The sequence below is a fragment of the Sparus aurata genome, chromosome 16, assembly GCF_900880675.1.
Source record: "Sparus aurata chromosome 16, fSpaAur1.1, whole genome shotgun sequence".
Taxonomy (NCBI): Eukaryota; Metazoa; Chordata; class Actinopteri; order Spariformes; family Sparidae; genus Sparus; species Sparus aurata.
Window position 1 is genome coordinate 14,196,265 of NC_044202.1, and position 11,784 is coordinate 14,208,048.

The 11,784-nt window shown below is 38.9% G+C and overlaps 1 protein-coding gene across 1 annotated transcript; it reads right to left on the minus strand.

Moving 5' to 3' along the window:
• Positions 1 to 209: 209 nt before the first annotated feature.
• LOC115597330 (laminin subunit gamma-2) lies at positions 210 to 7,102 on the minus strand. The gene is made up of 9 exons (XM_030443158.1): positions 6,872 to 7,102; positions 4,840 to 5,013; positions 4,514 to 4,652; positions 4,337 to 4,425; positions 3,996 to 4,059; positions 2,256 to 2,344; positions 2,056 to 2,168; positions 1,818 to 1,974; positions 210 to 954 (listed from the first exon to the last, which is right to left on the minus strand). The coding sequence occupies exons 1-9, from the start codon at positions 6,927 to 6,929 to the stop codon at positions 797 to 799; spliced, it is 1,041 nt and encodes a 346-aa protein (XP_030299018.1). The 5' UTR covers positions 6,930 to 7,102; the 3' UTR covers positions 210 to 796.
• Positions 7,103 to 11,784: the final 4,682 nt, after the last annotated feature.

The following is an 11,784-nucleotide window of genomic DNA, read 5'->3' on the forward strand; positions in this document are numbered from 1 at the left end:
CCTTTTGCAAACAAAATGAGTCATTTTGACCATGAGTGCCACTGTTTCGGCCTGTGTGTTAACTGTTTTGAAACTGTGGAGTTTGAGTTGAATGCTGCATCAAAGCAATCAATAAAAACTATAATAGCAAATATCTTTGTATCATCGACTTTTAAAGCTATTTGAACTTAATTCAAGTTTACTATACAATTCAAAGTTTCAGTAAGTAATGAGGCTCAATATAATATTTTTTATTCATTTTCCTTTAAAACATACAAACGTTACCTTAAAAAAAGCAGATGAAATACATTAAGCAAATCTATTATCGACACTACAGACAACAATCAAATGCATAAAAAAACACACAAGACACCGACCACATTTTACACCTCTCTGTAACTGTGGAACTACACAAGTTAATGTAGGCATCCACAAGTCTGCCAACACACGAGTGCAAAGTAAATCAATTACTTCTGTAGAAAAAAGTGCGTTTCATAAGATAGAGAGAGGTTCCCGCCCGGCCGAGGCATGTGTCCTGCTTTCACAGTTCCAGCATACCTCTCATAATTCACTAACCTAATTCGCAAAAGGAGAGCGTTCATCTCTGAGTGGCACAACAAAATTAACAAAAGAGACAACTTCCATTTCTCCAAAATATTATATTAAAATGTACCACGCTAAAAAAGCTCTTGGATTGTAAAAGTACACTCAAGGCACCAGTCCAGGATTTTACCATCAGTCTTCTTCTATCAGTGTTTTTGTCTTTAGTTGGGACACAAATGGACACTTCAATGTCCTGCCAAGCACTTCCTTTGTTTCACCAGCCAGCATATACAGGTTCTGCATCACATGGGATCCCATAGTATCTGCCTTGAGGTCGCTCTTTGCGTAACAATGGAGCTCTGGCAAGAGTCAGCTCTCCGTCGGTGTCTTTTCGTCGACGTAGTACCATTAAAATAATGAAAAGAAGGGCCACTGAAAAGAGCGAGGAGAAAAAAAAAAAAAGCATGTTACAGGAAATCACCTACAGGCAGACACATATTAGACATAAACAAAGAGCGCCTTGATATGTGATCATTTATTTCATCATGTCTGTTTGGCTGGACATAATGTGGTCTCCTGTTTCCAGTATACAAAAAGAAAAGCGTCAATGTTTCCATGACTCCAAATGACCAAAAGAGTCACTGGATAAACAGCCCATTCCCAATAACAGTTAGTAAGATTATATGTCGACTGTCCAGTAAGAAATTCCACTTATCGATTTAAATACCTGTAATAATAAAAGTCAACAGTCAAAGACCATCAGCATCAGCAACAGATATAGATATAGATTATACCTGCTGAGGTTGAATTATTTTATTTACAAGCTGTATTTACATCTACACAGCTGCTCGGTCAAGAGTGGAAAGTACCTCAGCATTTTCTAAAGCTCCACTTAATATTTAGTTTGCGCCATCTTTGCTCATTTTCTCTTACCCGTGGAAAAAATCCACATCTGTTAAGCTACAGAAAACAGCCGCGCCTAATATTATCTAAAGGGAGCTATGCACCATTACTAGATCAAACATCAGCTATGAATACTTTGGAGTGACGATTTTGTGTGTAATCAAATCAGCTTTAGCTTGTAAACTTTAAAAGCAATCAGTTTGAAAAGCAGAACTGTAAGTCCAAGGCCTTTTAACATGGTGTTAGAGATGCATTACAAAGGAAGCTGTGACATACCAGAAGACACACTGGATAGCTAGTAAAGCAATACTTTTAAAGGCACTAGGAGTAATATTCGTTTATTTGCATTCCAATCAAAGAGGATTCTTTTGTTTTCCAGAATTTTTACTTACCTCCTCCTCCAATAACTAAAAGAGCAATAGTGACAGGAGCTAATTCACAAGTCTCTCCAGCTTTGCGGAAGAAAGTCTCCATGCAGTAACTCGGGGCCAAGCTGCCCTCGGGGCAAAACGCATCGCTGGGACACTGAATGGGGTTCACGTCTGGACTCTGAGGGAACAACACACTCTGTCAGCCAGACATCTTTCTCTCACACACACACAGCCTCAATGTGCTAGGCGCAGTGCTCACAGGACAGTAGTGATTCTCTGGGCAAACATCACAGCCTTCCTTGCCCCAGTGGATCTGATAGAAGCCGCTGCCGCAGATTTGACACATAGTCTGATGGGGGGCCTTGTGCATGCCTGTGCAAAACCAGATATGATGGATATTCACGCGTACCTTTTATCATATTATGAGCTGCAGTACTCATAAAACTCGATGTGAATTACCTGGCCGACATGGCATGCAGTCTTTCGCAGCGGTTTGTAGAGCTTCTGTTCCTCCGGGACACATCGGGCACTGGGAACAACCAGAGGAGCTGCCAGGGAGAAAGAACACTCACTTGAGACATGTGACTTGGGACTACTATGAATTTCATGGCTGCCGCAAGTAACTACAAGGTGTTTGTGACACATGCCAAAGCTGATTTAGTTTAAAGCTGTTGTTGCAGCTTGGTTTCACAGTGCTGATACTGTATATGAGTAATGGTTTGGTGTAGGTCTGTCATTTCAGAGGTTAAACAAAGGTTTGAAGAATAAAAAACAACTTTTGTTATCTTGTGAAATGAAGACAATACTTCACTGCCAAACTAGGAATAGGAATTGGAAATAATTACTGCAGAGAGTTTCAGAAGTGTTTACAATTGTTGTTTGGACACTTCATAAAACTAAATATCAAATATGATATCCACGATCCAAACACAATACGTTACAGTCGGTGAAAATTAGATGGAGCTGTGGCCAGACAGGCATTATTGCTTGTTGAGGTAGCAGCCTAAGAATCCACTGGCTGAGGAGAGAATCAAAGAAAAGAGGCTTTTCAGGGGCCTCATTTATAAAAATGAACCTACAGTACAATCAGTTTAGACTTTTCATATGACAGAAAACAATGTATAAAGTGGAAATGATCTTATCTGGACTTGACATCAGTGATGTTCCTGCAGGTTATGTAGGAGCATTGTCCGTGTTGACCTTTGCATGAACTTTATTAACAATTTATTACCACAGCAGTGACACACTAACAACAGGCACATTTGGCTTAGCTAGCCAACTCACTGTTCAACCCAGCAAATTTGTGTTGCCTGACTTCAATCTGCTTTACCATCGCTGTGATCTTGTCTTCAAAAAACGTTTTATTTTCTCTTTTTGGTCCATGGGTATTCCTGATTACAACCCTTGTAAGGGGGTGGGTTTTTTTTTTGGCATATTTTATGACTCAAATTTCAGCACTCTGTCAAAAATGAAATTAAATGATGCCCTGAGAGGACTATCACTTTCATTGAAACAAAAGCAAAAACTCAGTCGTGTGAGTTTTGAGAGGCCATGGCGAAGAGTTCTGGTTTAGCTTCAAAGAGGTTGCCGGACTATCATGGTGAAAGCTGAGCCTAACCTCAACTGTGGTTATGAGCTTTGAATTAAAGTTACTAGATGACAAAATCTGTGTGGGCTCAGATATGTCGAAAGAGCTAAGATTAACTTTTGTTCTTTCACTTCTCATGTGCTTTAATCAAGATGCCTCTGAGACGTATCCCTGTGGAGGATTACTGGGTACGTCAACTAGGACTCAAGTCCAGAGCAGACCGAACAACACTGTGGAAAGACTCCATATCCAGTCTAGACTGGGAATCCTCAAGATCCCTAAGGGATTCTATGCAGCCTTCGGCCTGTGAGAAATAATCTAGGGCTGCTGATCTAACGCACCATCTTGTATTTCCAAGTCCGGCTTTATGAGCAGCATTCACGTCTTCAGCATACATGACACTTAGAATTTCATACCGTCTGATTAATCAAAGCAGCGACTGTGTCTCAGTCTTGTTTGTATGGGTGAATCTGTGCTGGGGAAAGCAACCATGGGATGAAAGGAAGCATGTGATGTTTGATTTGGTTGTTATATCAAATTTCCACACTAATTATCCAGCCCTAGTTACAAGCAACAACAGAAACAGAAAGTGGAATTCAAGCGCGGCTTACTTGCAAAACCTTCCCAGTGAACATGGTGCACATGAGGTGGAGCTCTGGCGCGACGAAAAAAAACCTGAAAGCAGCAGACAAAGGATAACTCAACACATGTGATTTGTGTTTTCTCTCAAGCTTTAGAGTACATGAAACTGTATTGAGATAACTGCATAATAATCTCACATCTTTGTGACTAGATAATCTATTCATTTGCAATCTTAGATTCCATCATAATTGATTTGGTCAAGACATTTTCACTATCTAATTTCTGACCACAAGCATGCTGCTGTTTTTGTAACACTAGTCACTGACTTACAGCAGAACTATGAACTGAGCCTACAGCTAAATAGACACACCTGGTGAACAACTTGTGCAACTGTCTCCACCGGTGTTATTGTTGAAGGATCCAGCAGGACAGGGGTGACATAGTGGACTTCCAGTTAAACTGTACAGTAACGTAACATACAAAAGAGATTAACCAGTGAAGTAGACTGCAGAGAGGATAATACCACGTTTGTGTGTTGTGTCCTTACTTGGTGTAGAAGCCGCGTTCGCAGGGGAGACACTGCTGCTGTCCAGCTAGTGGCTGATAGAAACCTGTGGTGCACGGCAGGCAGGCTCCAGGGAATAGACACAGCCCGGGGTCAGAACAGCACACACACATCAGGGTGTCTGAGGAGGGACAGTGAATCATTTGTAACTTAAATCTACTTTATTGTCTGCTCTCATAGCTTTAATCACTGCAATCGCTGCTATGCAGAGACAGGAGAAGTATCCAAAAAAATGAGTTAAGACAGTAAAACATGCAAATGTTTTTCAAATGGTGTCTTCATGTCAGATGACACGGTCAATGACTCACTGTTGTCGTACTGCGATCCTGGCGCACAGGGCTCACAAGTCGAAGTGTTGAATGCAAAACAGCTCGGGGTTGTGCTGCTGAGAATCACAGGAGTTACAGTCAGACTGGTCACGTTCTCGATGACAGTGGTGTTCATCACAGCAGGAGTAAGCGTGGTCTGGCTCAGCACCATGCCTGAAACAGAAGCACAGTTGATCATTCAAATCTGACTTCTGCTAATGGACGGACACAGGGTCGCAAACAGAAGTTGTGAGGCTGAAGTGTCTGACAATGAGCTGCATTGTCCGTGGTTTAACTCCATCTCTGGACATACTGCATGTTACATGTTATTCCAAATCTCTCTCTTCTCTCTTTCTTCATTTTCTGTCATCTCTCTCCTATCAGCCATCAAAGAATAAAATGCCCCAAAATATAAAAAATAAACTTTACAATAGGCTTTATAATCAATAAAAGGAGCAGATGATTCTTTGGTTTAAGTCGCAGCTGACTGAATCTCCCTGAGGTTTTTGGAGTATGTTCTCTAATCCTTGAAGTTTAAACAAACAATGAAAGTAGGAAAAAGCCAAATATTTGGTAGGATTAACAGAGCTGGTCTGAGCCTTTTTGGGACCTAAAGTGATTTAAATTTTCACCACCTAGTAAGTAAAACACATTTTCACATTATTATTAGTGGTTCCCAATAGGTACGGCTTAAACATGTATATGTCACCTGTTGTTTTGTCTGTTTGTTCTGTGTTGTGTGAAGTATGGAGTTATTTGTTACTTGTCGATACCGTATTTAAAACTTCATAAGCGGTAAAAAGAAATACTCCTGAGAAACCATATTATAAAAAATAACTACTAACTTCCGACCCATTTCTGCTCTCTGCCACTGACTCTTGTTCTATTTGTGTTGTTTTTGCTGAGATTTTACACACATAAAAGGGAACAAATGCATGAAAATACTTGTGAGAGAAGTAGATCTTCCTTTGTTGTGGGGACAAAGTCTAGGAGACATTTCATGTTCTGTAAAAATAAAAAGCGTTCAGCCCCCCATTGATATTTCCAGGCATTTACAGTAGTGGTCCTAGGGGTAAATAGTCCAGCCTCGGGAAAATATATAAAACTGCTGACAGTGGGTGGGAGTCATGAGAAGCTATGTCACACCTGCTATGAGTATTACCTCATAGTGAAGAGGAGTACTTCTTAATTCAGCTATGTTATTCTGACATCAGACATCACTCCAGAAAATCTCAAGTGCACCATTCAACATTTTTCCAACCACTGAGGAGAAACGGGGGCAACAGGTATGAGCACGTCAGCAAAAACAGAGCCCATATTGTGGTGGTAATCACATTAGCCATGTGCCTAAGTGCTTTCTTGACTAGGAGCCATCCTCCTGATGAAATGCAATTATTCAGAAAGTCATGTCATGTGATTTTTCTGGTTCAGTCTCCTCTCTGTGCTGGCAACATTTCTACTTTTCAAACTTTTTAGACACAAACTCTCTGCTGGACGAGCAGAGAGAACGAAAAGCTGAATAGACGTCTAGAAAGTGTTACCAGTACAGCAAAGATTCCATCATTTAAAATAAGATCGGCGTTGGTTCGACTATAAAAACACATCAGTGTGTTCATTTTATGGTCATTTTTCCATGTGGAGAACGTGTGTTGTGAAGTCTGGGTGCAGTGAACAGACAGATTCTAATGAGGGAACTTGTTTTAACAGGGCCTACGTGGCAACTACAAGAAAATAAACTCATCCACTGAAGGAATTTTGTCACACACATGTCCACATTTAGGAACCCCTTTGTCACTGCATGCATTTCCATTACATTGCATACAGTTTCTTTACACTTCCAGAGCAAAACTCTACAAAAAAAACTTGTGATTTACAAAAGTCTATTCCACGTGATGATTTAAAGTGCTGGACTAACATTACAGCATCTCTTACATCTCATTTACAGCTCCTTGATACAAGTACTGTGCCCTTCATGGCTTTATAAAGCATTACAGTGGTCATTCTGGTGAGTGCCAGAACAGTGTGAACTTACCTATGAAATACGCGGCGCATATCGCAGGCGCAGCTCCCCGGCGGTCCATTTTCCACATATTATCGAGTCCTACCACCAAACAAACAATGTCAGGTTACAGCATCTCATCACTGACAAGTGGAAGGGTCGCCTTTTGTTTTCCACGGAGGACGTCAGAGACGCTCGCTCTCCTCTCAGTGGGCTCAGTCCTCTCATCAGTATCATATGACAAAATACACATCATGTGATTTTGCTTTAGAGGGAAAAACTGAGTCGAATGGGCTGGATTCAGGCAGAGCTGCTGCTGTTACAGGGGGCGGCCGGCAGGGGCGCCACTGCACAGTGTAGATAGATAGATAGATAGATAGATAGATAGATAGATAGATAGATAGATGTTTAAAAACTCAAAGTAGGTAAAAGTCACCCATGTGAAAAGTGCTTCAGTAAAAGTCTTAAAGTATCTGATATAAAATGGATTTAACCATCAAAAGTAATTTTAAAGTAAAAGTAATTTAATCTAGCAAAAAATCCACTCAAACATCAAAATTACTAGCAAAATCATTCATATTTTTTCACATAATGTATTCATAAAATGTATGCTGTGGATCAGTCATACGCAATTATGGCCTCCAAAAAGTATCTCAAAACTTTACTTAGTAATGTACTTAGTTACATTTCATCATTGGTTAGGGCAACAAAGGTAGGCAGGACATTTTTTAAAAAAAAAAAACCTGATTATGTCATACCCTGTCCAATGATTAAATAAAATGTCCTGACTGATGTTTTAATACTATTATTTATATAGATATGATATTGTGTTCTAAAAATACTTAAGTTACAGGTTTGCTGTCACATTACTGTAGTTCTGTTTTGCAGTGGGTACAGTCAGACTGATGACATTCTGATAATGATGAGTAACCTTTTGTACAGTAAGTTGTTGCCATAACATCTAACGATAGAAATAACACCAGCATTGTTTCGGGGAAGGGAAACTTTTTTCACAAGTCACAAGTTGAAGATCCACTTCCCTTTTATTGCTACATGGACACAGATGGGTGGAATATACCTCTGATTACTGTACAAAGCAAACTTCAGGGCAACATTTGACACTTTATTACATGTAGACTGAAGTCATAGGTCAGTAGTGTTTCAACTAATGATTACTTTTGCAATTAATTGACTACTTGTTTAGTTTATTAACAGAAAATGTGGAAAATGCTCATCACAGTGTGATAAGACAAAAGGTTAAAGCTCTGACAAATTTTTCTTGCCACAAATAAAATTAATGATGCTTCTGGTCTAAAAAGAAACATTAATGTGTTGGAGGAGCCTGTTGAGTGTTTGTGTCAGAGAAACAACATAAGGAACATTACTCTGGATACGACACTCCAAGCTCAGATCCAATTCCTCCTAGCCTTTTCTCCTTTTTCTTTTCTGGCATGGAGAGACGAGTGAGGAGCATTATTTACTGCTACTAGCATGAAGAATCTCAACCCTAAAAGAAACAGAAAAAGCTTTCGTACTCACTCTGTTGTGTATCTCTGTGCTTCTGACAGCCCGTTCTGGCCTTCTGGCTCTCAGTCTGTTGTTGTTGTTCCTCTTTCAGATTCACCTTCGGCTGAAAAATTCCACCTTGCATTCATCTCCTCTTTCCTGCAACAAACCAAAACCATTGTGACTGTCCTTATGTGATACCTGCTTCAGCCAACATTTTCCTACTAACAAACATTTTCCCTGACCTGATGGCAGCAGCCTGGGCCTGCGCTCTCTTGTTTCTTGACCTCTCAACATTTTCCACCCCTATTCCATATCTTTAGAATCCAGTAGATAGTGATAACACGCCACAATATATTCAGGTTAGACAAGAGTACTGTGATTAGCATGCACAGCTTTCACAAAACCAGGATATGACTTTTACATATGCAAAACATAACCTGGAAATGATTGTAACCAGAATATACAGAGCACATGTAAACACATTGAGAAGGAGATCACGAAAGTACGATCATTGAAATACAAATGAAATCTGTCTGCTGATTTCCCATATGGATGATTCCATATGATGATCACAACACTAATTTTAAATGGAAGAAGTCAGATCAGTCACTGTGGACAGTCTGCTGTGCTGTACCCGTGCAACCTCACCTACTCCCAATGGTCACATAGCACCCTCTGCCTCAGGATGGCTGCATTGTTGCAGTAAGCTTTACGGGCCAGCTGTTAGTCTAAAAGGCATCAGAAAAATGCACACATTCCAGTGGATATCATACCTCCATGAATTCATATTCATCACTATCAGACTGAAGACTGACCCACTGGAATAACTAGCGCTCACCTTTAACCTCAACATCAAAGTTGGTCAATCACGTCAGTTTTATTCATACAGCTCAGGGCTCAAAGTCTGAGAATGTGGGTGACTTTAGGATTATGATCGTGTTATTTCATCCCATAGACACCATTTGTGTATCCAAGATAGCCTTTTTCAAAGAACTTCAGACTCCATGTCACCAAAAACATCAGAAAGGTCTGTCTCAAGACATTTTTTTTGTTTTGCTTTGTGTAAAAATCAAAAGATTAAAGAGAATATAGACAACTCAGGTCATTAAGGTGTACATATATTGTGTTGAGGCTGTGATGGATGCACCACTCAAAAGGAATTTATATTATAGGTACCAAGTAGGACAAACACGAATTCCAGAGTATGGAGGGAATCAAATAAAAGAACCAGCAGAGGAGGGAAGCGCAATCTTTGCTTTCACTGTTAATCTTCTGGAAATTGCTGTGATGTCTAGATGGCAAAAGATGGTCTGTCATTTTAGTGTAGGAAAATAAGTTTAATAGAAGTGGTTGTTGTACACAGGCAGCTGAAAAATATTCCCAAAAATATGGCTTAAATGTCACTTGAGGTAATTCAATTTTGTGTAAATTTCTCTAATCTAAAAAATCTAATTCTATCACACAAGATCAATGTAAAAGGGTCACATTTAATGCAAAACGTTTCTATTATGTTGAGTCAATTTGTAGAAATTAGATAAGTTAGTCTGATTGAATTATTGCACAAACCTTATGTCTTTATTCAATGATAACATATAAAGCAGAGGAACTTCCACATCAGCATAATGTGTTTATTCAAATATGTATTATTCAAATATCGGACGCAGTAGTAATGCATTTCAAATGGATTATTCTGTTTCCACTCATAAATCAGACATCTTTGTGTAAACAGACACATATTTCAGCTCAAACACCTGAGTTAGCATTTTACAAAACCAGAAAATATCAACATGTATTTGCATTAACGAGATAAATCTTTGTTGTTTTGCTGTTTTGTTCAGCATGTTAAAAACAGTCATAGTTTTAATCCATCCGATGCAGATTAACAGTGTGACATCCTGATCCTTTGTTGGCTGCCATAACAATAATTATGACGTAGCATATTGTGACGTCTGTGCGAGACGTGGGCTGCCTTCACGGGCAGTTGGGAATTCTGCAATGAGCATTTCAAACTGAAAAATACAGCAAGGAAAGAGAACGTACATAGTAATAATCTAATGCAGGTTAAGGCAACGGGCCTGTGAGTGATTGTGACAAATAACTGTGAGAGGGAAAGGTGACTAACTTCACGTCAAGATTTTGAGGGGTTAGGGGGGGAAAAGCTGATTACTGAGCAAATCACATGCAAACTTGGGTTTTAGAGTAGTTCCACAAAGCATCATCTGAACCATGCCATAATCTCATTAACAGAAGCAGATATTTGTGGCCATGTCAACAACGTTGTCGGTTTGTTAGTTCCAAAATATATATAAATGTATTTAACAGGCCAAACGTTTATAGTATTACAGTGGTAAGACTTTACATTTGATTTTTAATCAAAGAATGAGCTGTAAGAATGAACGAATAAGAATGATTGTCTTATTTTAACATTCATAGTTTCACTACAACAGAGTATACTCAGCTCTCAACATGCTGCTGATGAAGGCTGTGTGATAAGGTTGAAAACTCCAGAACAAACAAGTGGACTTTGAGCTGAGATTGTTTTTCAAGCTAATGTCCCTAGTCAATAAAGTAAATTGGAATTAAGTGACCATCCATGCAAAACTTTTGTTTATTATTACTCGGTGATGGAATTTAATTATTATTTAAATTTAGTTTTGAGGTACTTGGGCTTGACTCGAGTATTCACATTTTCTGCTACTTTATATTGTAAAAAGATATTGTACTTCATAGTCCACTACATTTACTTGACAACTTTAGTTACTAGTTACTTTTTGTATCAGAAACATCATAACGCCTTTTTTCTAAAATTAAAACGTTTTAAACAAAAAGGATATGATCACATTCATCTGCTTAAGAAAATGTCTGTGTGTTTACCTTCTGAATTTGAATACTCTTCACATATATCTTATATCATTTTCTATCAATTAAATTTGTAAACTGTGCATGTCTGTCCGTCCTGTGAGAGGGATCCCTCCTCTGTGGCTCTTCCTGAGGTTTCTTCCATCTTTTTTTCTGCTGTTAAAAAGGTTGCTTTTTTCCAATATTGTAAGTTTTTCCACACTTGAATCGAGGATGTCACTCACTGTAGAGATTGTAAAGCCCATTGAGGCAATGTGATTGTGGCTTTTGGCTACATAAATAAAATTGATTTGATTGAATTGATTTGAAGTCGTGTATGTAACAGCATGTTTTTGTGACATTACTACTAGCTTGGGATACAAATTATGCTCCAATATAAAACTTAATATACAAGATTGATGCTGGAACTTGAAACCTCCAGCGCACAAATACTGTGAATGGACTTTTTAGTATATTAGGAGACATATGGTACTACTGGACATATTTTCAGCAGTACAATATGTCTCCTAACAATATGTACATGTACTGTATATTGTATGCTGCTGTGGATCAGTCGAATATTGGCTGCAATATGTTAT

Excerpts from the sequence above, each read along its gene's own strand:
- LOC115597330 (XM_030443158.1), bottom strand. The coding sequence starts at position 6,929 with ATGTGGAAAATGGACCGCCGGGGAGCTGCGCCTGCGATATGCGCCGCG. Across the intron at positions 5,014-6,871 it reads ATGCGCCGCGTATTTCATAG|GCATGGTGCTGAGCCAGACC; the intron begins GTAAGTTCACAC and ends CTTCTGTTTCAG. Across the intron at positions 4,653-4,839 it reads AGGATCGCAGTACGACAACA|ACACCCTGATGTGTGTGTGC; the intron begins GTGAGTCATTGA and ends GTCCCTCCTCAG.